The 27,430-nt window shown below is 40.4% G+C and overlaps 1 protein-coding gene across 1 annotated transcript in view; it reads right to left on the reverse strand.

Moving 5' to 3' along the window:
• The window catches only part of LOC133981701 (unconventional myosin-IXAb-like), a 163,108-nt gene that overhangs the window by 17,995 nt on the left and 117,683 nt on the right, over positions 1-27,430 (reverse strand). Inside the window, exons 12-27 of the mRNA XM_062420525.1 lie at positions 18,104-18,225; positions 15,295-15,436; positions 12,173-12,368; positions 10,833-10,952; positions 8,724-8,799; positions 8,366-8,506; positions 7,672-7,711; positions 7,403-7,525; positions 6,992-7,072; positions 6,761-6,871; positions 6,111-6,233; positions 5,863-6,012; positions 4,082-4,383; positions 2,274-3,449; positions 1,940-2,024; positions 1,207-1,410 (exon numbers count right to left, since the gene is read on the reverse strand). Of these exons, the coding sequence (XP_062276509.1) occupies positions 1,207-1,410; positions 1,940-2,024; positions 2,274-3,449; positions 4,082-4,383; positions 5,863-6,012; positions 6,111-6,233; positions 6,761-6,871; positions 6,992-7,072; positions 7,403-7,525; positions 7,672-7,711; positions 8,366-8,506; positions 8,724-8,799; positions 10,833-10,952; positions 12,173-12,368; positions 15,295-15,436; positions 18,104-18,225 (3,192 nt within the window). The remainder of the gene's footprint in view (positions 1-1,206; positions 1,411-1,939; positions 2,025-2,273; positions 3,450-4,081; positions 4,384-5,862; positions 6,013-6,110; positions 6,234-6,760; positions 6,872-6,991; positions 7,073-7,402; positions 7,526-7,671; positions 7,712-8,365; positions 8,507-8,723; positions 8,800-10,832; positions 10,953-12,172; positions 12,369-15,294; positions 15,437-18,103; positions 18,226-27,430) is intronic.

The raw sequence follows: 27,430 nt of genomic DNA on the forward strand, positions 1-27,430 counted from the left end.
AACATCTACTGAATCGGAAGAGATTGAAGAAACCAGCAATATTAACGGGAATAATGCTGATATTAAAGAATGTGACAGATATTGAAAGAGAAGTCATGCTGTCGTTAGTGAGAAGTGACCCTGCTGGAGGTTTTAACGGTCCCAGCATGCAGGAGCGGCGGTTGGCGTGCAGAGCAATATGATGGCGTGATGTCGTTTTTTCAGGACAGGACAGATGTTGAAGGTAAAAATGTCCATCTTTGTTCACCAGTCAGTCAAAAAGTCAGTCCTTAATATCTCTGTTCACTGTTGTTAAAGAAGAAGTAGATACAGGGATACCTTAACACCGTAGCATTTTGAGTTTCAATCTCTTATTCTTTCCATCAAGATCCTGTAAGCTGCACATTGTGAGGAGTTTACTTCTTCACCCATTCTATAAATGACTAAAATCATTCCTAATTGAATCTGATAAAGGCAAAAAAGCAGCAGACTACTGACTTAAGGCAGATATAAACAATACAAAAAAAGTTTGGCAGCACCAGCTATCAAGAAACCTTTCCTTCACAACTAAAGCAGTTTTAAAAAAAACAGTTTTGATCATTGATTCATCATTTTTGTTGGTATCAAGCAAAAATAGCAAACATTGTTCTAGTTGCAGCTTCTTGAATGTGAAGATTTGCTGCTATTCTCAGTTTTATATCAATGAAAATCAGTTTCATTGGGTTTTAGACTGACCAATAGGTAGACGTCTCCTTTAGATCTTAAAACTTGCAATGGGTGCTTTTCAATATTTTTTTAACATTTAATCGAATAAATGGATTAGTTGAACCCTTATTCACAACATGGCTTGTGTTTATTGAAAGAAAATAGGTGATTAAACTCCAAAATGTTGGTGTATCCCTGGATAAAGAGAAATACTGTCGAGATGGGAGGAGGAAGGGAGCAACGCTTAGATGTGAAAGCTTAGCTCGGGCCACCAAAGCGAGGTGCGAGGCCACCGGTGACGGTTTGTTTGAGTGAAAAGATTTCAGATCTTTTCGTATTAGCAGAGAAACTTTTGTTTGGTGACACTGTAGCTCAGTGGTCACAGTGTCCAACAGTAGAGGGGTTAGCAGTGTTAAAATGCTCCTCCCCCAGCCGCTCGGACAGGTCCACCTGAGAAGGAGGTGGAAGGGGGAGGGTAACTCGCTCGGAGGTCAAGGGACCTCTGGAGATTTGGGAATTTACCATCTCGGAGTCACTGTGACAGTCAGCCTCGGGGTGGGCACATGAGGGAGTCAGGGAGGGGGGCAGCGTGCGGGAGTGGGCAGGGATGTAGTATTCATCGTCGTCGTCTGACTGGGTCGCCCCTTCAGAGTTACAGCGGGTGAGGAAGTCGGAGCGCGTCCGGGACATTCGAGCTTTCTTTTTAGGGCCTGGACGGCCCACCTGCTACCAGGCAACATCAGGAACATCAGGTCAGCTACCGTGTGTATTTGTGAGTGTGTATGGGTGTGTGTGTGTGTGTGTGTGCATGCGTGCGTATGAGAGTGTGTATTGTCGCTGTTGGACTTAAACCTTTTATGTTCGAAACTGTAACTTTTCATGAAATGAAAGAATCAAATCAATCCAATACAGGGTAACAAGATTTACTCACAAGCTCTTTAAAACACTTTTCATTTGTTAAATATTTGTAAAACCCTCAAGATCATTTAAGGTATCGGCAGACTTCACCAATATAAGACATTTTAACTGAGGTTTAAACACAGAGTGAATATTTCCGTAGATACAGAGTTGGTATTAAAAAAAAGAAAAGCAAAACTGACTCCAGCTTTATGATTTGAAATGTACTCCCTACCTATCATTCCTAAATATTAACTGCAATAGGCATATACAGCATCAACAGGCCACTGTGTGAGAATCAGACACTGTGCATCTAAATTGTGAGGTGTGTGCGTTTGTGTCAGTGTGTGTGTCCCACCTCTCTGTTTCTGGATCCAGCAGATTTGGAGTCGTCTCTGTACATGGCCAAAGATCTTTCCTGGTTCACCAAATCCTTGTCTGACCTGCAACACACAAGCGAGAAAATCTATTTTTACACTGAACTGATGTTTTGGGGGGAAAAAAACACTTTCTCTTTTAGGGCGACTGCTGAAATGTCAGCTATTGTTCTGAGATGTCGTAAGAGACCATTTCAGATTAATATAAACAGTGACACGCCTAATAATAGTCACGTCCTGTTACTGTCCATCTCTCTGGTCTCTAAATTTCCCTCCAGATATCCTTTAAGTTTGATCTTTTAATGGTCGACTTACTTGGAGAAAGGCAGCTTGCGTCTGGGTGGGGAGAACACAGTGTTGGACGGTTTCTCCATCATATTTACAATCACAGTCTGAGCTGAGCTCTTCTTCTGAGCTTTTGGTGGTTTGGTTTCCAGGACCGGGCTGGGAGCCTCCTTCACAGGCCGGACCAGGCTCCTCTCCTGCTGACTGGGGAGAAGAGCGGGAACACTGGGCTTCGGCTCCAGGACGATCTGGATGTCCACCTCTGAGGAACAAATCCCAGCTACTTCTGGATTCCCTGCTTGAGTGCTTGAAGCCTCTTCTACCAGGAATACGTCTGTGTTGGACTGGGTAGCAATCCCATGAGGCTCTTCGGCTATCGATCCTACCTCCAGGCCTGCAATGTGGGCAATTTGGGGACTGGACGATGTTGCTTCTGGTTGAGAAGCTCCCTCTTGGGTTTGTGCTGCCAGCAGCTCCCCCTCCTCCAGAGGGCTCTCTTTCTGCATACTGATCAACACCACTACAGGTCTTCGAGAGGTGGACTCCCTCCTCTCTGTGTAAGATTTATTGGGGCTTTCAAATTTTGGTTCATGAAGTGGACTTTGGTCAGAAGCGATATAAAATGTTGCCCGTGGACCCTCTGTCTTGTTTGGCGGCTCAATTCCAGGCTTTTCATTGTGGTTCGAGTCTCTCAGTCCCTCATGAAGTTCACCATCCAACGCTGGTGGATGTTCTTGTTGTGCAGAGCCTTCAGTGTCCATGTCTTCCACACTGAGCATCTCAAAACTTCCATGACTAGCTGGAGATCCTCGGGGTGAGTGTGTCTGATGGTTATCCAGCTGACAGGTGCTGCTGTCTGGGACCAGGTCTTCCTGCACAGTGCCTCCCACACTGGTGGTCCTCACCTTGAGTAGCTCCAAGCTGAACTGAGCCTGCTCCAGCTCTCTCATTCGTCTGCTCTCTCTTTTTGACCGATGCTTATGACTTGTCTCATCTACGCTCCTGTTTTGCTCAGAGTCCTCTTCTCTCTCTGTTTCTCCTTCATCAAATGAAACAGGCTTCGAGTCTTCAGCAGGTTCTGTGGAGACATCCTGGACATCACTTTCCTGTTCTGATGTGGTGAGGTCCTCCATGGCTCCTGCATCCACCTCTGCGGGTGGACTACAGGGAGGCTGTTTTTCATGCTGCTCCTTCACTTCTATGAACCTGAAGACATTTTTTATAAAAAAATGATAAAAAGTTATTAATATTTGATCAAACACAAGAGAAAAACTGAAGCCTGATCCTGTCACTTTACATTAAAGCCATTATGTCTAACATTTGAAAATGTCAAACATTAATGTCTCTCAGTAGTATCAAAAAAAGACACTGTGCTGCTTCTTACACCAGCTACTGGACTGGGGACAAAGAAACAAGGGCTGAAAACAACATGTAGACTGCACCAGGTTTTTAAAATTTACATCAACAAAATGTTATAATGATATCAAAAGTTAGAACTTTCAAGTGCCTACACATGTGCCAAAGGCTAACTTTTAGTTTTTTTTACAGAGAAGTACACACGTTTTTCAAACAAACAAGATTTAAAGTAGTTTCAGATTTTATAGTTTCATGCCAAATGGTTGTTTACTGCTGCAAGAAGGCAACTTTTGTCAGTTTAGATCTGTAGAAAAAGAGGTCTGCAAAAATAAACAATTTAATTAGAAATAGTTTTCTGCTGCAAATGCTATTTTGAAAAATAAAATTGTCACTTCAGCTTTTGTGTAAGTTTTTACACCCAATTTGTACCCGATTAATTCGCAGATTACTGAACGACACTAAACACTAACTCCTTTACACACCTGAGTCTAGCCAGGTGTCCCCTTCCCATCGCCTGTAACTGCGTCACAGTCCTGTACGTCGCACAGTAGCGGCTCTTCTCCCTGAATCCTCTCCAGGCTGCTTGAACCGTGACGGCCGCCTGAGTCCTGCGATGGCAGCAGTTCTTCCAGCTCCTCTGTATGACTATGGCAGAGTCGCGCCACTGCAGGAACCTCCGGCGCTCCCTGTAGCTCCTCCAGGCCGCCTGCAGACACACAGCTGCCCCCTCCTCAACGCTCGCATCGATGGTTGACTGTCTGATGAGGCAGCATCGCCACCATCGCTGCAGAAACACAAACGGAGAAAGAAAATGTATTTTCATTTGAGTAATGAGGAGACAAATCTTTTAGTGGTAGATCTGACCAGAAGATGTCTCTGTTCTGATTTGACCTTTTATGTTGGATGCACTGCAAGACTTGGCTAGCAAATATTGATATTTCTGAAAAGGTAAAGGTGTTAATCTTTCTTATCAACCCTCTAAAAACACCTTCCTGCTGGGTGAACTCTGGCCAAGACCCAAACGAGTAACCCAAGTTTGTGGAATTTGATATTTTTGTTATTCATGGCGTCGCACAGTATCTGAGGACAATGTGATACGACTTATCTGGCAGACATCACTGGAATTTTGGAGAACTTCAAGCAGGCTGAGAAAACTCTGCATCATTTTGATTTGTACTTGGAATAACTTAATTTTCTTCCAATTCAAACATGTAGTCATGGTCAAATTGTATTCTTGTCATGTGGTGACAGAAACTTTATTAACAAGCTACTGAAAATAATGAGCTTAACCTCTTTTTCGGCCCAACTTCACAAAGGAAAATCACACTGCCCTTGTGATATATTTGATACTCATTACAGAGTTTATACAAAGAATTACTAGACTTCAGAGAAATGGAAGCTAGGCAGCCAACCTTGACATTTTTAGATAAGTGACAGTTTATATATCAATACTTTCGCTAAATTATTCTTCGGCTTCATTGGCTGCTGCTCAGGGTCTCACTGTTTCTGGACTGACTGTGTTTGTTTTCTTTCAGGCTGACAAAGATTTGGACAGCTCCCCTCCGAGGGCTCTTCCAGAGAAAACATACCGTCAGAGGCCTGAATGCAATGTTTTCTTCCTCTGTCAATCCGTTTCACCGTTTGCTTTCTTTCTGTCTCTCGCTCTGAATCTCTTTCTTTTTCTCCTGAGAGAAGTAAACGTATGGCTCTGTAGTCTCACAGCATACCTGTTCGTCTCACCGTTTTCAAAATCAAAGAGTGAATAAGGTTCCTTTTTTAGGTTTATATCAGAACAAGCAATAAACAGAGTTAGACTATATATACACACTTAACTTTATATTACATAATATGTTTCAAATAGATTTCTCATTTTGTTATTAAAGGCAAAATATACACAGTGCACTATATTACAAAGGTGCAATAGCTAGAGTGATGAAAGTAAACTGTAGAGTAAATTATTACTTGTTCTTTCTGAAGGTTTAAAGTTTCTGTCTGGAGTAAATGCACAACTATTAATCACTTAAAGCTTTAACAGTCCAAGGCTAAGTAGCCTTAATGGACTGCAGAAACTCCTCCTGAAATATTGGATGGAAGAAACTTTGATATGCGAGATTCTTAAATTGATTCATGATGCATTTACAGCAGTAATTCAATAGAAAGTCAAAATTTGAAATATTGTTTAACTGCATGAAGGAGACAACGGGAACATGGATGTGTCAGTGTTGAACATGAACTCTTTCACCTTCCCATCACAACATCTCACCTGGATTGCAGAAGCAGCTCGTCTCATGTCGACAAAGTGCTTCCTCTCCAGGACCGCCCTGAAGCGGCGCTGCAGCGTGACGATTCGCCGCAGCACTTCCTGGTGGAGGAGGGTCTGAAGGCGCTGACGCTCCGCCTCCCGCAGGAACACCTGAGCAACACAGAAACATTTGAATAAGCACAGTCACACACACTAGTGAAGTCCAGCAGATAAGATGGTAAAACAGAAGAAAACATGTGAATCCGTACCATCGTGTTGCCCACTTGATACCCGGCGGGCGGCAGGTGGATCCGCCGGAAAAACTCCCTGATGCCAGACTTTGTTGCACTCGTGCCTCGAGGAAGCAGCACATGAAAGTGACGCACAAACTCCTGGAAGAAGATGTGTGTGCGTGTGATTAATATATTTCTTTAGGTACAGTGAAACTTCATTAAAGTTGACAAGTAATGTTCGATTTAAGCTTCCACAGAAAATGATAAATGAATAAACATCTCATTATATTTAGAATAAAGCTGCAACGGTTAGTCAATCGATAGACAATCAATCAGCAACTATTTTGATCAAATAATTGTTTTAATAGTTTTTTAAGCATAAACACAAATAATCGTTGGTTGCAGCTTTTCACTTGTGAAGATTTAAAGCTTTTCTGTGTCATAAAAGAGAGTAAAATGAATATCTTGATGATGGATCGGGCAAAACAATGAGATGGGCGATGAGATTATAACAGGCATTTGTAATAAGATAACTGCATGAGATAGAAAAGCAGTAATAAAATAAACATGTAGATAAAAATAGACCTCACTATGAACTAAAAGAAAGCTAAAAATAAAGGAAACACTGCAGCACTAACATGGCGTTGACTGAATCTGCTGTTTAGATGGTAGCAGCAGAGGATTACCTGAAATGTATACTTGATACTGTATCCTGATTGGCGGATCCGGACGGTTTCCAGCATGCCTGTGTACCTCAGCTGTCTTAGCACCAGGCTGTCATTGAAACGCAACGGCAGCTGAGCGAGACGGGATGAAAGAGTGAAAGAATGAAAGGGGAAACAAAACGAAAGATAAAGTCAGTCAGTCAGCAATAAAAAAAAGCTGCATTTAAGCGACGACTCTACAGTAGAAATTACCTTCTCAGCGTTGGATCGAATACACTTGACAAAGTACGGCTCTGATTGATCGAGAGTCTCCATCAGCTTGTTGAGGGACGCCTGCACACACAAACCAATGACATCACATCCTTATCCGGTGAAAATAAAGGGGAATACCACTTTTTTATAGCTAACTATTCAGGTCAATATAATACTTATCCTGTAACAAAATTAGCATATTTAAGGCAAGAAAGTGATGCAGATAACAGCTCATATATTGCTAAATGCGTTATATACATGAATACAGTGTCTGTCCTTTGCTCAAGCAGGACATTCTTTTACTATTTCAAGCCTGCTAATAATCATTACATGCTGTTTCTGCTGCTGATGTGTGTCCTGTGTTTTTGTAATTCACAGCGCTCTCCAGCAGGGGGAGACAGCAGCACTGACCTGGAACTGGGCGCTGATGCTGGGCGGTTTCTTCTTCTTGTGCAGGTGAAGCAGAGATTTGGTGATGCGGTCGTGGAGCGTCACGCTGCCCAGGTATCGCAGTGACTTCACGTCTAACAAGTGCTGCACAGACACAAAACCAGAGAATACATGAAGACACTCTGAAGATCTTAAGATACTGGTTTTTATAAATGCTGTTTCTAAAGATGTCATCGTGTGTGTGTGTGTGTGTGTGTGTGTGTGTGTGTGTGTGTGTGTGTGTGTCTTACCTTGGGAAGAGCCGGCTTTGTTTTGCAGTTTTTGTTTCTCCTAAAGGTGAGAAATCGTGTTTTCATTAGCAGATATTAAATGCAGATTTTAGGGATCAGTGATCCCCAAATCCTGTGCCATACTCAAACATCCTGTCCCATACTCTTGACTGCTGCTTTTATTTATTCTATTTAATTCTATTTATTTTATTTAAGTGCAATACCCTCCACATTATGCTATTAAAGCTGCATCTCTTTTTTTATAGCCTACTATGTCATCTTATTTAGCTGCGTGTGTGTCTTGTTTTTATTTGGTTGTCATGTTTTTATTGTCTTTAAAGCACACATGTAGTTGCACCTGTAATCTCACTATATGTAAAATATAATAACAATAAAGCTTTTTATTCTATTCTAATGTTCTGTGTCTGAGAGCCCCACACATCAACTACACCACTGATAATGGAGATGGATAACATTATTTCCTTTGGCCTTCCTGTTTTGGCTACAAAAACTCATTTCCACCTCTTTTGCCACCTACCAAAGATAGCTCATGTTACAGTTAGAGCTAAAATAAACAAAAAAAGGGATATAGTATGTTGAGGAAAAATGGAAAACCAGATTTTGATTTTAAAGATTTTGATTTCATCAGTTTAGATCAAAAGTTTAATAGTTTTTAGGTAAAAGAAGTGAATCGGAGCAGTTCTGGCTCACTCACAGTAGGATGCCCTGAGCTCTCTCCAGGAGCTTGCTGTTGGAGGAGTTGAGGAAAATGCCGTCTTCTTCCAGAGCGGGGCTTCCCGAGGACAGACGACCCGACCTCGAGGTACGACCGTTACAGCCAACACCGTAGACATCCCTACAGAGGGGAAGGGGAGGGAGAGGGAAACATCACACAGTATTAAACACAGTTTTATTTAGTTAAAATATTGATGCGAATCATTGTTACAGGTTTTAATTTAGATTTCCTGTGATGAGGGATTTCCAGATGACACCAAATGAAAATAATTAACGTTTCCTGTTCCAGACTAAGCATTCGTGCTTAGTGCGACTGAGAGAAGTGGGATATTACTCACCAGCTGGCCTTCTCATTCAGAGCATTGGTGCCTTGAAGATCTGACAGAGGGGTTCGGGGATTCTTCCTTGTGATACCTTGATGGCAGAAAGAGAAGAGAGACAGGACAGGACAGGACAGGACAGGGTCAGATTCACATCTCACTGGATTTATCTGCATCTAAGTCACTTCCTATCTCCAACCACAGCGTGAAGAAACCAGCTAACCCTATATGGTCATTATAGCACTGCTAAAACAACAAATCTAAGGGTGGCCTAAAACTTTTGCACAGTACTGCACATTTATATCATTATTTAACACGTCAGCCACCTTTAACATCAACATCTGACACAGTGACATAATGTATGAAAATGAAGAAAAGCATAATGGGTCCCCTTTAATGTGTAAAATCAGTGGAGTTTCCCTTTAATGGAGGAAAATATTTGGGGATTTCACTTGGAAATTTTCTTGGACATTCATTTTAATGCTGGCCTCTGAATTGAAAGCAAGATGCCGCTTTCAAACATTAAGACAATGTGACGTTTATACTCACACTAAGAAGCAAACGATACGTGCACATACTCACAGTCACGCATGCGCACACAAATAAATGGACATTAGGGAAAAAGCAAGTGATAAAGAATGATCATTAAACCCTCCTGGTCCACATGGGATTGTTCATTTGTCTGATCACTCATGCGTGTGGAAATGGTCTGGTTATAACTCTGCTCCCGAGCGAGTCGGTCTGACCAGCGTTCAGAATGACCCACATGTCAGATTGCCAATGTCTTATTAACAGCTGTTATAAAACCAGTTTACTGAGGCAGAAAATCATAAAAGATCAATTATTCTCAACTTGACCATAAATGACTTTTTGCACCGCAGCCTGGAATTTATTTCTTTGATTGGGTTGAGGTAAGTTTGTGGGATTTTAATAATGGCAGCACTTTTCCCTTCAGCTCACCTCAGTTCAACAGACTTTTAATCGACAGAAATTCATCCCATTGTAAACATTAACAGGGTTAAGGTGAGGGGCGCCTTTCCAAAAACGACGTAGATATGAAGTCATTTGATCCTGAAGAAATGTATCCAGCTTCACTGTTATTCTTTTAAAGGCATAGTACGCAGGATTGTCCTAAAAAAACAATGTATAGACTCACACTAAAATAATCCCTCTCAATGTATGTATCTACAGAGGTTCTGCCTGTATTTTCTTATTATTTTGCTGTTTTAGGGATGTTTCTGGGTGTCAGCCTTTGGGCAGTGTGTGTGTAGCCCCCAGCTAGTAACAGTGCACAGAGTGAGACGTCAGCACTCTTTAAAAACATAGGGTCCAGGTTACACCACTGTCTAAATCTCTCTCCTATGTGTCTCCGTCTGTGTCTATTTGACTGACGGAGAGGCTGAGCAACACACACAGACCAGAGAGGCCACAGCGGACAGGAAGAAGGTTGCACTTTGGCTTTATCCACACAAAATCCGGCAAGGTGGCATCTTCACGCAGGATTGTGTAGAGATGTGCGGAGTAGGGGGCGGGTTTATTTGTGCTTTGGAACATAACTGGCATGAATCAACATGAAAATAACTTTTTATTTATGTGATTCACGGCTTTGTTCTTGCTCCACTTACTCTTATATTAACTCTTTGTAAGTCACTTGAAATGCACTGCTCTCTGTCATTTGCAGAGGATTAAAAAAGCCAAAACTGAATGATGTCTTTACAAATACCAACTGACAAATCCTGCATACTATACCTTTAAGTTGAATTGATTTCTGACCGAACAAAATTGATTAATATTCACTGTTTAAAAAAAATACCCTCATTCCTTTCACATGTGTGTGCACAGAGGGTTTTTTATTTATTTTTTGTTTTATTTTTACAGGGAAATTGGATGCAGAAAAATAAATTCTGCAAAAATCAGTTTGCGTCACAAACGTTTTTACTATTTTTTTTATGTCATGCCATGAAAGGACCCTGTTTACTGTTAACAGCTGTGAACAGTGCCCTGTGTAAAGTGCTCTACCTCTTTTATGTTAAATGAGGATAATATTTTAGTCCATAAACAAAAAAAACAACAATACTTTGATTTACGATATGGGAGAGGGGCTGGAGGATGATTTTAGATACTTACTGTATTTCTCATCTTTGCATCTTTGAAGGATCTCAAGGCTCCTCTGGTGAACCGGGTGATGAAGGAAACTGAAGCTGTCAACAGTTTTGACAACAGCACAGGGCACTGCTGCGTCATTCCCTAATATACACAAACACAGAGAGGGGGGGGCAGAAAGAAAAAAGAGAGACTTGATTTTTTTTCTCATCTCTATGTAAGATCACGAGGATCAAATTGTTTTAAATACATTAAACACAAAACAGACGAGAAAGACAAAGAAAAGAAAATGATGAATCAAATGAAGAAAAGAAGATAAATGGAGAGTAGAGTTTGTAGGTGAATTAAGAATCAACAGAAGAGAAGCAGCAGAAACAAAATGAAAGGAGGACAAGTCAGATAAGAAGAAGAGAGGGAATTCTTCATGTGAAAGGAAAAAAAAAAAACGCACAAAAGCTTTTGAGATAAGTCTGTGGTGACATTTCCAAACACTTTTCAGAATAATATTTCAACCAGTTTGTGAAAATAAACTCTGGAGAAGAAGATTAAAACCTCTTCATCCTCCTCCTCCTCATCCTCCTCCTCCTCAACAGCAGCAGCAAAACTCTTAAGGTAAACCTCCTCATCTCCCCAAACACTCCTCCTGGCCCAATTATAGTAAAACAGGAATTTCAACATCACAGTATTGTAGCACAGCTACTTCAGTAATTAATCACATACATGTACACGTATGTGTTTTGAACCATGAATTCAAGCTTATTTTAAGAACATTCATCAGGAGCTGGAACTATTTTTGCCTGTTGAAACCTTGGGAGTGAAAAAAACTTTGAATTAAAATTTGATTAAGGCTGCAACTAATGATTATTATCGTTTCATAATCATGGTGGATTAATTAGTGGGGATATATTATTTGATTAATTGACTCATTGTTAAGTCAGAGTTCCCAAAGCTCACACTAACTTCTTAGTTTTTTTGTATAGTTTGGTTTATTGACAATTCTTATATATTTATATAATACCTCAAGGAAGAAGACAAAGTAAAAAAAATTATAGACACCTAAAATAAGAAATCACAGTTGTATAACATAGTTTAAAGATGGCCCATACATACGGTAGCCCTGACAACTCAAAGCACAGCAACAAACAAATTAAGGAAACATCGCACAAGTTTATTTTTTCTCTCTGCAACTTGCCATGTTTCTGTATTTGGTTGTGTTTCTCACGTTGCAGCAGTGTTGTCGAAACTGATGATTGATGATGTTTCCTTAATTTGCTTTCATATTGTTTGCATGTGTTTCCTGAAGTTACAGTATATTGAGCTCTCAAGTCAACCATACAAACATTTTTAGACTGAGTTTTCCTCACCAGTTTTTTTGTGGGTGTGTCTGCGGCCGGCCTCCCTAAAAGCCACCAGGGCCCTGAAGTAGGCACGCAGCACAGCCCAGCGGAAGGTCGCCACGGGGTCGATTCCCATCAGGCCGCATATGAAGGCATTCTTGCTGCTCTTCAGCAAGGCCACAATGTCGGGACGCATGTGGTCAGTGTTCTTCTCCCTGAAGTCCTGCAAGACGGAAAGACACATACATTAATTAATGAATCGGTACCACACTTTTCATTCATAGTGAAACTCTAAGTGCTACGGTATTAATAATATAAACACACAACATGTGCATCCAATCAAGCGTTGGTCACAGCGAGAGAACGTTTGTGTCGTCATGATTACACACAGAGAGTCTGTCGCTCGTTGATTAAAAGTGCAAATCTAGCAGTTTCTGTGCATATCACGACACCAAATATGGAAAAATGATCACCAAACACACAGGAAAATTTGTTAAACGTATTAGTTATTTAAACAAATAAAAGCCCACAGCTCAAGTATCATAACAAACAAAGGCAGACATTATTGCCTTGAGTTAAATGGTGTTTTTTTATTGTTTGTTAAACAGTGGAAAGCCAGTTGGCAGCACTGTTTACAGCTATTTATGGGCAAATGTGCTGTTACTCCACACTGAGTTAATCTCCAGTTCTGAGAAAAGGAAAATAGAGTCTGAATCATCAACTTAGTGAAGTTTCATATCATTTTGGGTATACATTTATCTCCTTTTCACATTAAATATTCTATAAAACAAAACCACTGAGGTGAAGGAAACCCTTTCATACACACAGAAACGTTTAAGCATACAAAGCTAACCACCGTCTCTTCATTGGTCTGTGAGCAATAAAATATTTCGACTGAAGCTATGCTATGATAACGGAGCCATGAACTATAAACCCTTCAACATAGCTTCTCTCCATATGATACGAGTCAGCTGGGTGTTCACTATCGAGCCAACGCGAGACACATTTCACGACTCTGGCGCTCGCTACGCAATTCGCGCTATACAGCTCCTTGGCTCTCCGCAGATACGAGATACCTTTCCATAGCCATGATAACCAACTGTTATGGATTTATATTATACAGTCGAACTACAATACGCTCGACCCATTCCAGCACATGTGCTTCTTATCAGAACGCAGCTGGGAAGCGAACCGAGAATTAGATTTTGCTGGAAAAATAGGTCGACAGAACAACAAGAAGGTCTGCTGCAGAGTTTCATAAAGGCTCCAGTGAGAGTGAAAGTGAGAGGAACCTTCCTTCGTCTGTTTAGAGCTTCGGTTTTACCCTTTAAACATACAGAAGGAGTCTGTTTATTTGACATGTTAGTGCTTTTTTGCCCACACTTGCATTTCAGATGAGTCGCACCAGCTTCACGTCTGTTTAAGGTGGCATATGAGGTTCTTTGTGTTTTTTTCCCTCATTACTCGACTGTAATTTAGTTGAGGGTTAACATGTTAAACATTGTTAGAAAAGCCTCCTTTACGTTGTGGGATTTTGGGCTGCCTGAGATGAAAGGTGCCAAAAATGTTGGCCCTACATCTCACAGTGAGACACGTCCATCGACAACCGATTTGGAGCTTCGGAGACCAAAGGCAGCCTGAGGCAAAACTTGCTCCAGAAATTTAGAAGCAAATTCTCTCGATGTGACTGCTGCTGCATGAAATGACACAGAATGTAATGGCAAATGTGACATTTTGTAAGCGCAGTTTTTCAGAAAAGACACTCGCTCTCTTTAATACCCAAAATTCAAATGGAAGTAAAACAAAAAGGACATTTATTTAACTTTGCTGCATTTTAAAGACATCAGAGCAGCACCAATGGATGACAGGAGCTGGTGACGTGCCTCTGCTTTTCAATTCATATTCAGTGCAAAATTTCAGTTTATTTATCCATTTGGAAAAGGGCAGGCACTTTCAAAAACATACTTGGCAGGTGATTGGATGAACCATCTGTCTATTACCATCTTACCTTGCGAGGCAGCTGGATTCATGAGATCACAAAATCATGCAAGAATCTTCAAAGGGTGCTGATTAGTCCAAACCATTGGTGGTTTGGACACAAGCAAATAACTCAAAGCCAGACAAGATGGATTCTCATGATGTTGTGATTTTGCAAATCCAGCTGCCTCCCAAGTTAAACACCCAATCTGACAGCCTCAAATTGATATCATAGATTTTAACATGGACTATGACCAATATTTTGTATATTACATGATTATTGTTGTTGCACAGTGTGAAGACAAAGACCTGGATCCCAAACTGCTGAAGCTTTGTTTGTGATTAGTTTTCGATGTCAACATCATCACGTACCATGTGCGAATCAACACACAACGAGGTACAAGATTACTGAGGGACTGTTTGGCAAGAAAAAAAACAATGAAGCAAAGAATAACTGTTTTTAGTTGTGAGGACATTTTCCTTCATTCCTGGAAATAGAGAAACTCAAACAGCTGTCAATATTTAGCTTTCAGATCTCCCATAGCAATATAACATTCATCTCTGTTTGTTGTATTTTAATGATGACTGTTAACTGGGTTCAGTATCATGCCAGATTTTCGGTTAGTTTGCCACTGATGGATGGGGCAGGTCCAATTTTGGCTGACCAGTTTACCCTTTGTAAATTATGTGTTTTTTTATATAATATATTTTTGAGTGATCAGTTGCGGTCGTGTTTTTCATCAAGATTTCATCAGAGACACGGTGATATTTCATCTTTGAAGCTACAAAGATCATCAAGAAGGATGTAATAAAAGCTATCTGAAGACAACAGAAACTTACATTTAATGGATTTGTGAGAGCAGTTATTTGATTTTAATGACACTATTCACATGTGTCCAAAAAGAGTTGAAAGTAGATGCTCCACACATGAAAACTGTGATAAAATCTGCTTGGCGTAAACTCAGCTTTTGACTTTTATAGTGTCTCACCAGCACTAAACTAAAGACTGCAAGTTTTCATTATGTTCACACTTTAATAAATATGTCTCCTAATATTGTAAGTGTTTACAGGTGTTGTCTAATTGGCTGATTACAGTGTCAGTTAGCGATGTGCAAATATATACTGTATACACACACATACTGTATGGATACAAACACGAGCACATCTCTCACCTTAACTCCATACTTGACTTTACCAGCGTAGTGTCGGATGATGAAGGCGGGCTCCATAACAGCAGGGAACTCGATGTAGCTGTTTCCTTCATGCTGACGCTTGAACTTGTCCAGCAAGGTCTGATTGGATGCCTGGGGGAAACTGGAGATACAGAGATTTCATCAGGCTCCGGTTTCAAAAAGAGAGTGATGGCACATCACAAATTGAAATGTAAGATTCAACACATCTCAGTCTAAGCTCATACAACAGCATTATTTTATTTTGTATTACTTCTGTCCTTTTTGCACTGTACTGATTCAATTCAAACAAGACTTAAGAGTCTACAGTCACTAACATAGGAGAGTAATAGCAGACCAAGTAGTGGGTATTGGCTTAACCCCTTACATACTGTTCAGGGTCAAATTTGACCCATTTTTACATTTGAGAGCTTTGAACACACCCTGTACTTTTTCTAATGTGACCTCAAATATACGAAAATTCGGATAAAAAGCTTTTTTTTCCCCTTACATTTTGCGCAGCTGATGCACATATGCACATATGTAAATTTCCAAATCCTACCTGTGTTTATTCCAAAATTTAAGGTAATTTAAGTATGAAAGTGTCTCTGTGGTAATGTGCACTGTTTTTCTTTTTTACTATTGTTATATTATTGTTTATGTAGTGTGAATTGATTCATTAACAATATGTATTCTTATTAACCATAGTTTGCCTACTTGTTTATGTGTATATATCCTATATACAATATGTGCATATTATTTCATACATTGGCTACTTGTAATTTTTTCCTTTACAAAATGTTGAAAACTCAATAAACATATTATCATATTATCATAAAAGAGTCTACAGTCACAATCATGCTGATGTTTAGCAGATATAATGTTCATTAATGCTAACATTTACTGAATAGCAATGAACACAAAGTAGTGCTGAGGCTGTAATGGGATTGTCATTAGTTAAGAGGTTATTTGGTCATAAGACAAACTACTGGACAAGTTAAAATTTCAATGCAAGGATGATGCAAGCTAAATAGTTCAGGGATCACCAAAGTGGCTGCAATTCATCCACAAGTGTCTAAAATGTTGAAAGTTCATGACAATCCATCCAATAGTTGTTGAAACACTCCCCTCAAAACAACAAATGGTGGACATATGTGGTTTTGAGTGAAATTATGGCACTACAGGAAAAGTCAGATGATCACTGACAACACAAGTCTTTCGGGAGTCCATGATGGCCTGTACCAGATTTCATTCAACAGTCTGGATCATAGAGGTGGAAAACTAACAGACCAACAGACCAACATAAGCATCATTGCCCCTGATGCTGCTACAGAGCCTAAAACATACCTCAGTTCATTTTCTATTTCTATTTCTATCTCCAGAGAGAATTATTCCTTGCTCAGTGGCACTTGATTTAAGAAGTTTAGAAGTTTAAGAGAAGTAAAGTGTCTTTGATGGCGATCCCATAACCCTCAGGGATTAAAACTTAAAAGCTCTGGCTCAAATGTCACCAGGTTCATCACCTCTACCTGCACACTTAGGTTAGTGGGCATTTTAATCATTAAATGTACCTCTAACCTCGGCTGGCTGGATCAACATTCCTTATGGGATGTTTTATATTGTTGAAACCTCTCCTCCCTACACCTCTGAAACACACCACTGGCTGAACTATATCCACGGGGGTCTTACAGCTTGATGCTGTTACTGTAGACCTGAACCCCCACACTCACTAACTCCCGCAGTAACCTAATCCACTTCTCCAGAGGCCCCGAAGCCCTGCGAGCTCCACTAACTGTGAATGATGAGATCTCTGAGTGTCTTTCTTTCTCTCTATGTAATCATTTAGCATGGCGCTCCTTCCTGTGGCAGCAGAAACCCCAAGAGAGATCCTGTCCCCCCTCATTTTTTCTTTAGAGATCCCCCCTTTGACCCTAATTCCCCGAAAGTGGTCCTCCCTCTACACACACACACACAAACATATATATCCACAAATGTACACACACCATTTGGTTCATTCCAGGCATTATTAAATCCAGATGAAGCAGCTATGCTAAGTGGCAAGTAAGATGACAGCTAACATAGATAAATATGGCTGTGTGTGTACCGCCTGATGTGTTTTTATGCGAACGGGGGGCGGGAAAGCGCTGGCTTTGATTTATGATGGGGGAATATGCCGAGGCAGTGTGCTGACCTGCAGGACGAGAGCGTTTCACAAGAGAAAATGCAGAGAGAACCTAAAATGTGATCCAGAGATGTTGGCAGAGGAATTAGCATTTCTTTATGCTTTAGTTAAACCTTGTCGAAGTCCCACTGTTGGTATCAATCAAGGTAATGAATAAAAAACCTGCACGGGGAACGCTTTGTCTCTTTGGCTCACCAGTTTGGTGCAAAATGTGCTTATGCAGGGTGATAAAAAGGTCATTTCAACAAAGCATGCAAGGATAAAATATGCTTCACGTTGCACAACAATGCACAATATTGAGTAGGTAAGGAGGTACATTACAAATATATCAACCAAGGTATCAAACACCTACACAAGGCATTAAAAATATAACCATGACAGTGTAAGATTTAATCTGTGCAGGTGAACAAGAAGTGTATTTTGAGTTATTCTTCATTACTTTCCACCACATCCAGTATAACAGCACACCATAATATCAACATCTACCATCACAGAGTTATAGAGAAATAGATGGTTTGGCATCAAAACACCTCTGTCTCCTAAATGTTCTAGTTTAATTTACAGAATAGCACCCATAGAGGCTAACTGCTGAATCTTAATAGATCAGCTGTATTTCGGCAGGTGGCGTACTTGCACTCCTCGTCCAGCAGGTGGAACAGAGCGGTGGGTTTCTTGCTGATGAGGTTGAGGCAGCCGCTGTTGTCGATGTACTCGATGTGGTGCCAGGTGATGCCCTCAGCCCTGTACTCCTCCTGCAGGGGGACGGGACACAGAGGAAGGAGAACTTCAGGTCAGAAAGTACATTAAGAACTTTAACTCCTCGTCAGAGATGTTACATGTTGCATGAAGAAAGTAATGAAAAAAAAGAAAAAGAAAGCTGCTGTTTTATTAGATACTTATGAATACTCTTCATGGCATCAGCTTTGATATAACTAAAGCTCTGCATCCCCATTATGGAAACACCTGGCTGCTTGTTGGTTCGTCAGTCGTTACCAACAGTCGGCTGGTAAGGTCTATTTGCCCCCAGGGGCCAATGACGGTTGAGCTATATGCTCCATTTCCTTTTAATACCTCTCAGGGAGACCAGTGGGAGACACCAGTTAAAATCCCTCTGCCAGCTAGGAGGACGAGGTGGGTAAGGGTGCACACGGGTTCATTTGTCCCCTCCCTTTAAAAGTCACTGTTGAGGTGCACTTGAGCAAGGTATGTAAACAATTCCTGGTCCAGTAGCTTGCAAGGCAAAGTGTTTTAAAGCTGCACTGCTGGAAAAGAGCATGCATACTCAGCAAACCTTCCTTGAATAAACAGAACTTGGGGGGGGGTCTCAAGACACTAAAACCTAAGAGTCAGCACCAAAAAGGCAGTCATATAAGGCAAAAAAATAAAGAGGTTTCTGTCAGAAATAATAACAAAAAAGATAAAAGTCATTTTCACATCGTCCAATACAAAAGCACTCTTTTATTCTAAGAGCCCTGCCAGTAAAAAAACACAAAAACAAAGTTTGTCCTTAGGGTGGTGCTATATGAAAAGCAATCAGGTCATTACAAAAACGGTTTCCTTGTTGGAAACATTAGTGGGTTCAGAAATTATGGCCATCTGTCTACAAGACTGTCATATCTTATGTGCAACTCTGACAAATCCTCCTCTGAGGAGCAGGAATGTGCTCAGTACATTTCATGGTCTTTTACACAGATAATTCTTCAGTACAAATGGAAATGCTTGTGCTGTTGGTGGCACTGGAGCAAAGGTTAACAGGGTTATAAAAGAACAATGAATATAATAAAAGACCTAACCTCTGGGATTCATCAACATCCAGAGAAAGTTTAACAGAAATCCAGCCAGAAATCAACATAAAATATGATGGAAATATTGATGATATTACTTTTGTGAAACAGGACTCACAAAGTGCTTTACAGAAAAAAGAAAAGAGAGAAATGGGATAGAGGAGACAAAGAAGACACAATGTAAGAACAAGAAAGTGAAAACCACAAAATATGTTGAAGAAAAGGACAAAAAAACAACAACAAACGTTTTTATAATCCTCTGGAAATCATAAATATTTATAACGAATGCCGTGGGAATGTGGCTGGAATTTTAGCTGTGGGCCAAAGTGTTGGACGAACAGATGGACCTTCATCATCATCATCCTTAAGTTGTCACAAAACAACCAGCAAGCACAGAAATATGCATAAAAGTGAACCCAGCTGTATATATGATGTTTAATGTGTGTATGATGTAAGTTAATTTGTGTAATGTGTAAGTGTGACTACATTGAGCAGAGTCTGTATGTACTTAACATTATGGTAATAAAAGGGGGGGAAAAATCTAATATAGTTGAAACAGTACTGGCCCACAATTACTAAACTGAGAGAGCAGTAAAGTATTCAAAGCATCGCTGGCGCATACTTTTATAAACGCGACACGTCTGCCCTTTCCTTTTTTGGGCTGCTGAATCACAGACGAGGCATTCGAGAACATGTGGCATGTTTGGTTTCATTCAGATGTTGCACCAGATCAAGCAAAACGAAAACAGAGCTGTAAAATAGTTGCATGCGTGTGCATTTGTTTTAATCCCATCAAGCCAAGTACTGACCGATGAGTGACTCAGTTCATCTGACTAACTTTGTTGTGTCTGTGGGAGAGTTTGTGAACATGTGTTGACTCAGAGAGAAAATTAGATGTGGGCAAACGGAGATGGAGGAGATAAACACACTCAAACTCATCAGCCGTTATATTGCGTACACGCAATTTGGTAAACATCTCAGCCCGGCGGACGACTACAAAGCTGTGATTCAGTATGTGAAGCATGAAGGGAAGGTGGTTCAGTTGCAGTTTGACTTAAAATCTGAGTGACTTTGAATGAGGTTTCATCACCGAGTGCCAGGCGTGCCATTTCCAGCATCTGATTAACAGTTGCTTAAGGACAGCTTTTGCCCACTGCACAGCACGTCTTTACATGCCTGTGTTTTTCTTCCCCCTTAAAGACTTTATTTCCTGGCAGTTTGCCTCTATTGAACAGCTGACAGAGTATGCAGGACATATGTGGAGAAGGGGAGACGTGTATGTCATGCAGTAAAGGTCTCTTCCCCTAATCAGATCGAGTATTTTGCCGATGTCTTAATCAGTACTCCACTGTAATCACTTTAACTTCTGTCAATGCAATACTACTAATCGTCAAGTACAGTGCATGGACTCAAGGGGATCACTGGTTTAGTCTTATGCTCGATCGATTTTGAGAGCTCTTTATTTAAAGAGGTCATAACATCCACATTTCCAGGTCTGTATTTCTATTCTGAGACTCTACTGGAACATCTTTGCATGTTTTACAGTTAAAAACTTGCCAACCAGTCAAGTTGTAGTTCACATCCCTCTCTGTCCAAACTCTTTGGACACAATAAAAACAAACCAGATCAAGCAGAAAGTAAAGAAAGAAGTTGTATTTTTCAGTAGGGATCATTTCCATAATGCTATCAGACACTTATAATAACAATCTGAGACTGTCAGTGGCAAAAACAAGCACTTTCAGCGGATGTACGTACATTGACTGTGCAGAATTGCCTCGTTGGATTATATTGCAGCCCCCTTTCGAAATTGCCAGCTGAAGCACTCTCACTCAATACTTTAATGGGGACAACCATTTCAGAAATTGTTTTACCCATTAAAATGAATTTGTGGTGCTCAAAAAAATTCAAAATTATATTGTTTTGGGATAAGCGAGAACATGCTGTGAGCAAATACCAATAAATCTTGAGTCTAAATGAAATTGGGGTGAAGGCAGTAATCACAGAGATAAAAACCCTAAAACTTAAATGACAAAGGAAAACTCTCTACATGGCTAAAAACCACCAGACTTAAGTGACAATCTGTCTCTTTGTAATTTGAATAAAAAGAGAGAAAGACATTCAGTAATAAATACTGAGACATAAAACCAGTCTGCAAGCACTAAAAGCTTCAATATCCTGCTGTGCCGAAGAAAGCAGGACGTTCTGTTGTGGTTGATGAGGTTGGTCAGGATCTGTGGTCATCCCTCCATCTATTAGTCCACACTGTCTGTTCTCTGCTGCGTAACACAGTGCAGCTTTCAAATAACCTGAATTGTGCTTGGCCGAACGCCCCAGCGTGGAGGTGAGGGAGGTCGTGTTTGTGTGCACTTCTCCATCTACTCCTGCTATCTCTCTACTCCTCCTTTTCTTTGTATTTCTCTCTCCCTCAGAGTCCGTCTCTCTTGTTATGACAGCAGAGTGTTTTTATTGAACAGACATCGTGGGAGCTGGAGAAGGTTCTGGTGGTTTTAAAAGCACAGACAGAAAGAGACGTACAAACAGATGAAGACAGAGATTTTTATAAGAAGAAGACATGCTCGCTGTGTTGTCATTTAACATGCTCTGTGAGTGGGTTCTGCTTTCTGTGGTCCGGATACAGACGAGCAAATGGGACTCTCAGTATGACTCACAAAAATGAAGTCAGAGATGATCGAAATAAGGGTGTGTAGAGCGGAAAATCTGCATCAAGACATCAACTTTGTCTTCCTAATATAAATCATTAAATGCTGCTTTATTAGCATGCCGGTTAATATAATAAAGAGCACAACCAGACAAAATCCGGCAACACGTACAAGGGGAGGAACTTGATTTAGATTCCTCGACACTTCTACTTCTACTGCTGGACTTTACAATAAACTCAAGTAGGCTGCAGGATTCTTCGATCTATCAGATGTAGATGAACCCAGTCACGTGTTCATGGTTTCTGTACTGAGTCAGTGTGTAGTCAGTGTGTAGTATTATCTCAGGAGATCAACGCGATGTATTTGCCTAAGGCGGTGGCTGTCATGTCTTTTCTAACTTTTGATATACCGGCGTCCACACACAGAGAAGAAATCAAGCGCCAATTGGCATGTTGAGTGTAAACACTGCACTCTTATGTACACACACACACACACACACACACACACACACACACACACACACACACACACACACACACACACACACACACACACACACACACACACACACACACACACACACACACACACATATATACAAACACACCCCTCCTCCATCCAGCTGAGGCCTGCAGTTGGTGTGTTCCTATTAGCTTTGGCTGCTGCTCCGAAGGTAAACACACACTGCTGATAAGACCAACTGATTGGTTGGGTTAGAGAGAAGGAAAATCCCCCTGATGGAAAGTCAAAACCACCTTTCACAGTCAGGATGATGGACAAAGACAAATCGGTGGTTCGAAAAGCTTCTCTCTGCATCCAACAACTCACTGTTTGATTGAATTTAAAATCAAGCTTCTCAACTGAATACACTGGATCTTGATATCGTCTGAGAAATTCACCTTATCTCCTTTAAAAACCTGCAGTAACTGATATTCAGGCCACTGGGAGCAGCGGAGACAAGCTGCAAACACAACATTTACAAATGATCACGTTTAAGTCTGATATGGCAAACATACTCGCAAAGAGCTGCCAATTGACACGCCTAAGTAAACACGGAGAAACTTTTGCTTTCATGAAGTTGTGCTTCTTAGCCACCTGATGAATATAAGTATATTTATTCTCCTTTTAGAGTTCCTTTTACACTAGCTCTGTAATGTACTGTTATGTTAATAAAAGCTCAACATGTTCACCAAGTGGCTGCTTATTTTGTCTGTTTGGTTCTGGACAGGTAGTATACGGAGGTTTTTTGCACTGAAAACTGCTGCGTCTGGATACTTTCACTGATGAGAACAGTGAGAGTGAATTGAAGCAGTAATGTTGTGGACAGGAAAACAGAAACAGCGACGTTAAAGATAATTTAAAGCTGCTCAAAGCTGAGGGCAGCTGTAGAGTCAAGTGAAATTAAGCTTTTTAGGGAAAGAGGAAGAAATACTCACACGCAAATATCAAAAGGCCTTTTTGAAATGAGAACACTAAAAAAATACCCAATAAACTCTTATTACAACTTGCAAAAACATCTCAATTAAAAGTCTGCTTACTCACTTTTTCTTGAGCTTTCAGCCAGTCTTCTCGAGTTGACACAGAACCGTAGAAGTTTAATCTTTCCTTGAAACCGAGCACCTCTAGGATTATTCACCCATGTTGGCTAAATGTTGACCTCAACATTAAGTCAACATGATCAAAAGCTACAGAACAAGCAAGTAAGCGGACCTTGAGTTGAAAATGTTGTAAACAGCGGTTTCCTACATTAAGATTAACATTTAATTTGGTTTAATTTATTTAAGCTGGGAATCTTTCCTTCATTATCCTCTAAAGGTAATAGAGTGCACGCTGATCACAGGTCAGTAGTTAAAGGTTTAATACAAAGCGACAGACGAGGTGTGGAGTGCTTTCCTCTCTTTCTGACGTCAAACTGAGGGTAGAAGGGCCCTGCGGTGTGAACTGCACACTTTTATTCAAACAAACACAAATCAGTTGAGATCTGGCAACCCCTTCGATTAAGAAGCTATAGAAACCTGCCCAGAGGGGCCCAGAGATCAAGTCCACCTCAACTGTTGTCCTGTCAAATAAACTCACGGACGGCAGAGAGCCAAAGGTTCAGAGGACCCCGGTGATTAAAGGATAATAAACATGAACTCTGCTGAAACAATATTGGGCACCGTCCTGTGAGGGCGAGCGTCTCAGCAGCACTTTGACACTTATTAATTGAACATAACACAGGAACAGGCGCTCGAGTGAAAGGTTGACTCCACACAGAGATATCCATCGAGGAGCATCTGATGTCACAGAATGACGGACAACTCAAAAATGACTCGCATTACTTTAAAAAGGCAGCTGCTGTCAACAAAAACATGTTTAGAGGCAGTAGACTCTAAAGATAATGAGATATTTGTTTGATGGTGTCTTTTTTCCTTTCACAGTTTATATTGAGAACAGATCACATGACCACTTGTGTGAAATGAGTCGCTCTAGGTGACAAACCCACAGAGAAATATCAGTTCCCCCTCAGTATCGGAGCTTTTTTTAGCATCTTTTTGCAGATTATTTTGGTTTTATATGTCAGCGTTGCGTTTACAGCCTGTTGCTGAAGCCTCAAAGTGGCCAATAAAATCTGTTAGGACGGGTAATTTCTGTTATTCAAAGACATAAAGCAGTTTCTAAAGCAGTATTTGTAAGCTCACACACTTTTTTGAGTTTTGATTAAACGTTATGCTTTATGAATAAATAAAAAAGCAGCAGGAAGGAGACAAAAAACTCCCATAAGTGCCACTGTCTCTGAAAAGTAATTGAGATGTGTATGTGAGATGACTCCTGTGGATTACAAGATGTGTCCAACTACAAATGCTTTGAATTAGTATTTAATAGGGACCTGGATGGATGAGAAACCCTAAAATGACATTTTCTAAAGTGACCCAGAATATAAAACTAAAATGGAAATATTTCAAATGTATGTATCTTTTGTGTAGTTGGGTGAGTGTTGATTGGTTGGTTGGTTTTAATGGTGCTAATGAAGCCTACCATTCAAATATTCAAATTGTGTTGCACCCTTCACTTACACTATTTTCTCCATAAACTCACCACTGATAAAACATCTATGGATGCAAAATACAGTTGTTAAAAAATAGGGATTAATTAAACTGGGTCAAAAATGACCTGTTATTGTGAAGGGTCAAGTGAAGTGAAGTGTCTTAAAATATCAGTCAGGTGCCAATATGGACATCTAAACTGTTCAGTCACTCCTGTTCTGTGCCATTAAGAGATAATCTTTGAAATATGCATATATATATACACACAGAATGAGGACACATTTTTTTTATGCCTCGTCACTTACTTTATTAGAGAGAGATCTTTTAATGACTAGTATGGAGAGCAAACTGTCTCAATGTTCACACTGTATGAGTATATGAGTGAAGCTTTATGAAAAAAAGGTGAGCATACGCTCTACTGAACATTAACACTGTCAAATTAAATAATATGACAAATGGAAAACAAACTGTTTTTCAACATGAATACTCTATTATTTAGCAGTTGTAGCTCCTTATCATGTCTGTTTGATGGCATTTCTTGTGAACTACTGAAGTAATAAACCTGTTTATTTTCTGGTGTAACTTGTTTCCTTATTCCAAGGAATTTATTTCACTCCGGTATGAGCATCAGCATCTGCAGCTGAAAACAACTACAAAATGAACCAGAAGTTTAATTAAAGCCCCAGAGTGATTAACCGTCAATTTTACATTTACAGATCACAACCTGTTTGTCAGCACATGTTACATCCTGCAGCGCGTGTGTGTGTGTGTATGTGTGTGTGTATGTGTGTGTGTGGCTGAAGGGCCTGAGGGCTAACTGTCAGAAATAGATAACAAAACCATTAGCGCAGGTCGATCAGCAGTCTGTGATCTTCATCGAGGGTGAAAGAACGTTATTGCACTCGTTTACTGAAACTGCTCTTTTTTTCCCTTTTTTTTTTTTACCCCTTTCCCTCCTTTCATTTAGCTTTCAGCGATAGGCCCGCCTGCTTAGTTGCCACAACCTATCAGGATTCAGCAACAGAGAAATGAGATCTGGCAGCTACTGTGACACAGTCCGACTGATTTAGACTCATTATCTCCCCCAAAATGCCTCTCTCTCGCTTCCTCTTTTTTCTCCTTCTCAGTGCTCATCTGGCTTTCTCTATGGATATGATTAAAACATAAAAAATAAAAAAAAGCTGTCAGAATATTAAGTGGTTTGGCAGTTGGTATCTGAATAAATGAGCATAATGAATACATAATATAATGTAGCTGGTCAGGGATTAGCGGTTCAGTAATAGTCCTTTTGAATGAAAGGAGAGGCAGAGAGAGAGAGAGAGAGAGAGAGGGGGGGGGGAGAGAGAGAGAGAGGGAGTAGTTATGATGCTGATTAGCGCAGAGGCAACAGCGATGAAATTACATGAGAAAAGAGGAAAAGAAAGAGGGAGACCATTCGGAGGCATGAAGATTAAACAGACACATAAACAAACCCAGCTAAAGGGAAAAAAAGCTCATTGCAAAGCTGAGAGCAGTTCTTAATATACGCAGCGCTGTCAGAAAACATTCAGCTCTGTTGGACTCCTGCACTCTAACCCATCCTGTCAGCCCGTTCGTGGACATTCAGCACTTTTCCTCTGACCTTTCATTTTAATGGATGTGCATGCTAACCTAACCTAGCTGCATAATTACAGCTGCTCGTACTGTAATGTCAGGGGGGACGTGGCTGTCCGGCACAAAGCTCCTTGCAGAAAGGTTTGACAAATGTAAGCCTGCAGCTACAGAGCTTAAGACATGTGTGTGAAATTTACAGTCATGTGTTATAAATAGTGAGGCAGTGATTTCCTGTGACTGAAAGGTAAAACTAGAATCATTTATCATGTTGACGTCTATACGATCACTTTGCTACAGCACAATTAATGTTCATATATCCATAGTAAGGATATTTACAGAGTATGAAGTTGGGCCCTCAGATTCAAGATCCTAGTGTCATGCTAAGGGTTAAATGTGAAAATCATAAACAAAGAGAAGTAGATTAGCACTCTTAATTACAAAATAATGCTGCGATAGTTTCTATTTTAGATTTACAGTAAAGATGAGGAGATGAGGAAAGACTGAACATAAAAAAAAAAACAGCCCTTCAAGCGCCTTTCTATTCTTCTCCTTTTCTTTTCTTTCCCAACATTTGTCTCTTGTTATTATTGTTCTGTTGTCAATGGAGCAGGCTTTGAGTCTCGTACTCATTGCCACTGTTAATCTGGAGAAGCTGGAGTATTCTTGTATTGCATTAAGATCAAGACATTCAGTAGTTCATGTTAAAAATAACTACAGCGGGATCCTCTAAAATATGCGGGTACCATTTATTCTGTGCTGTAGGATAAATAACGCTCTAATATACTGAAAGCAGAGCCAAACTTAGTCAGCTTCCACATGGCATCGACACATTAAATTATATTATGGTTAATTAAATGTATTTTGCCACCGGCGGTCGGTTTCTGTTAAACACGC

This window comes from Scomber scombrus, chromosome 6, assembly GCF_963691925.1.
Source record: "Scomber scombrus chromosome 6, fScoSco1.1, whole genome shotgun sequence".
Lineage (NCBI taxonomy): Eukaryota > Metazoa > Chordata > Actinopteri > Scombriformes > Scombridae > Scomber > Scomber scombrus.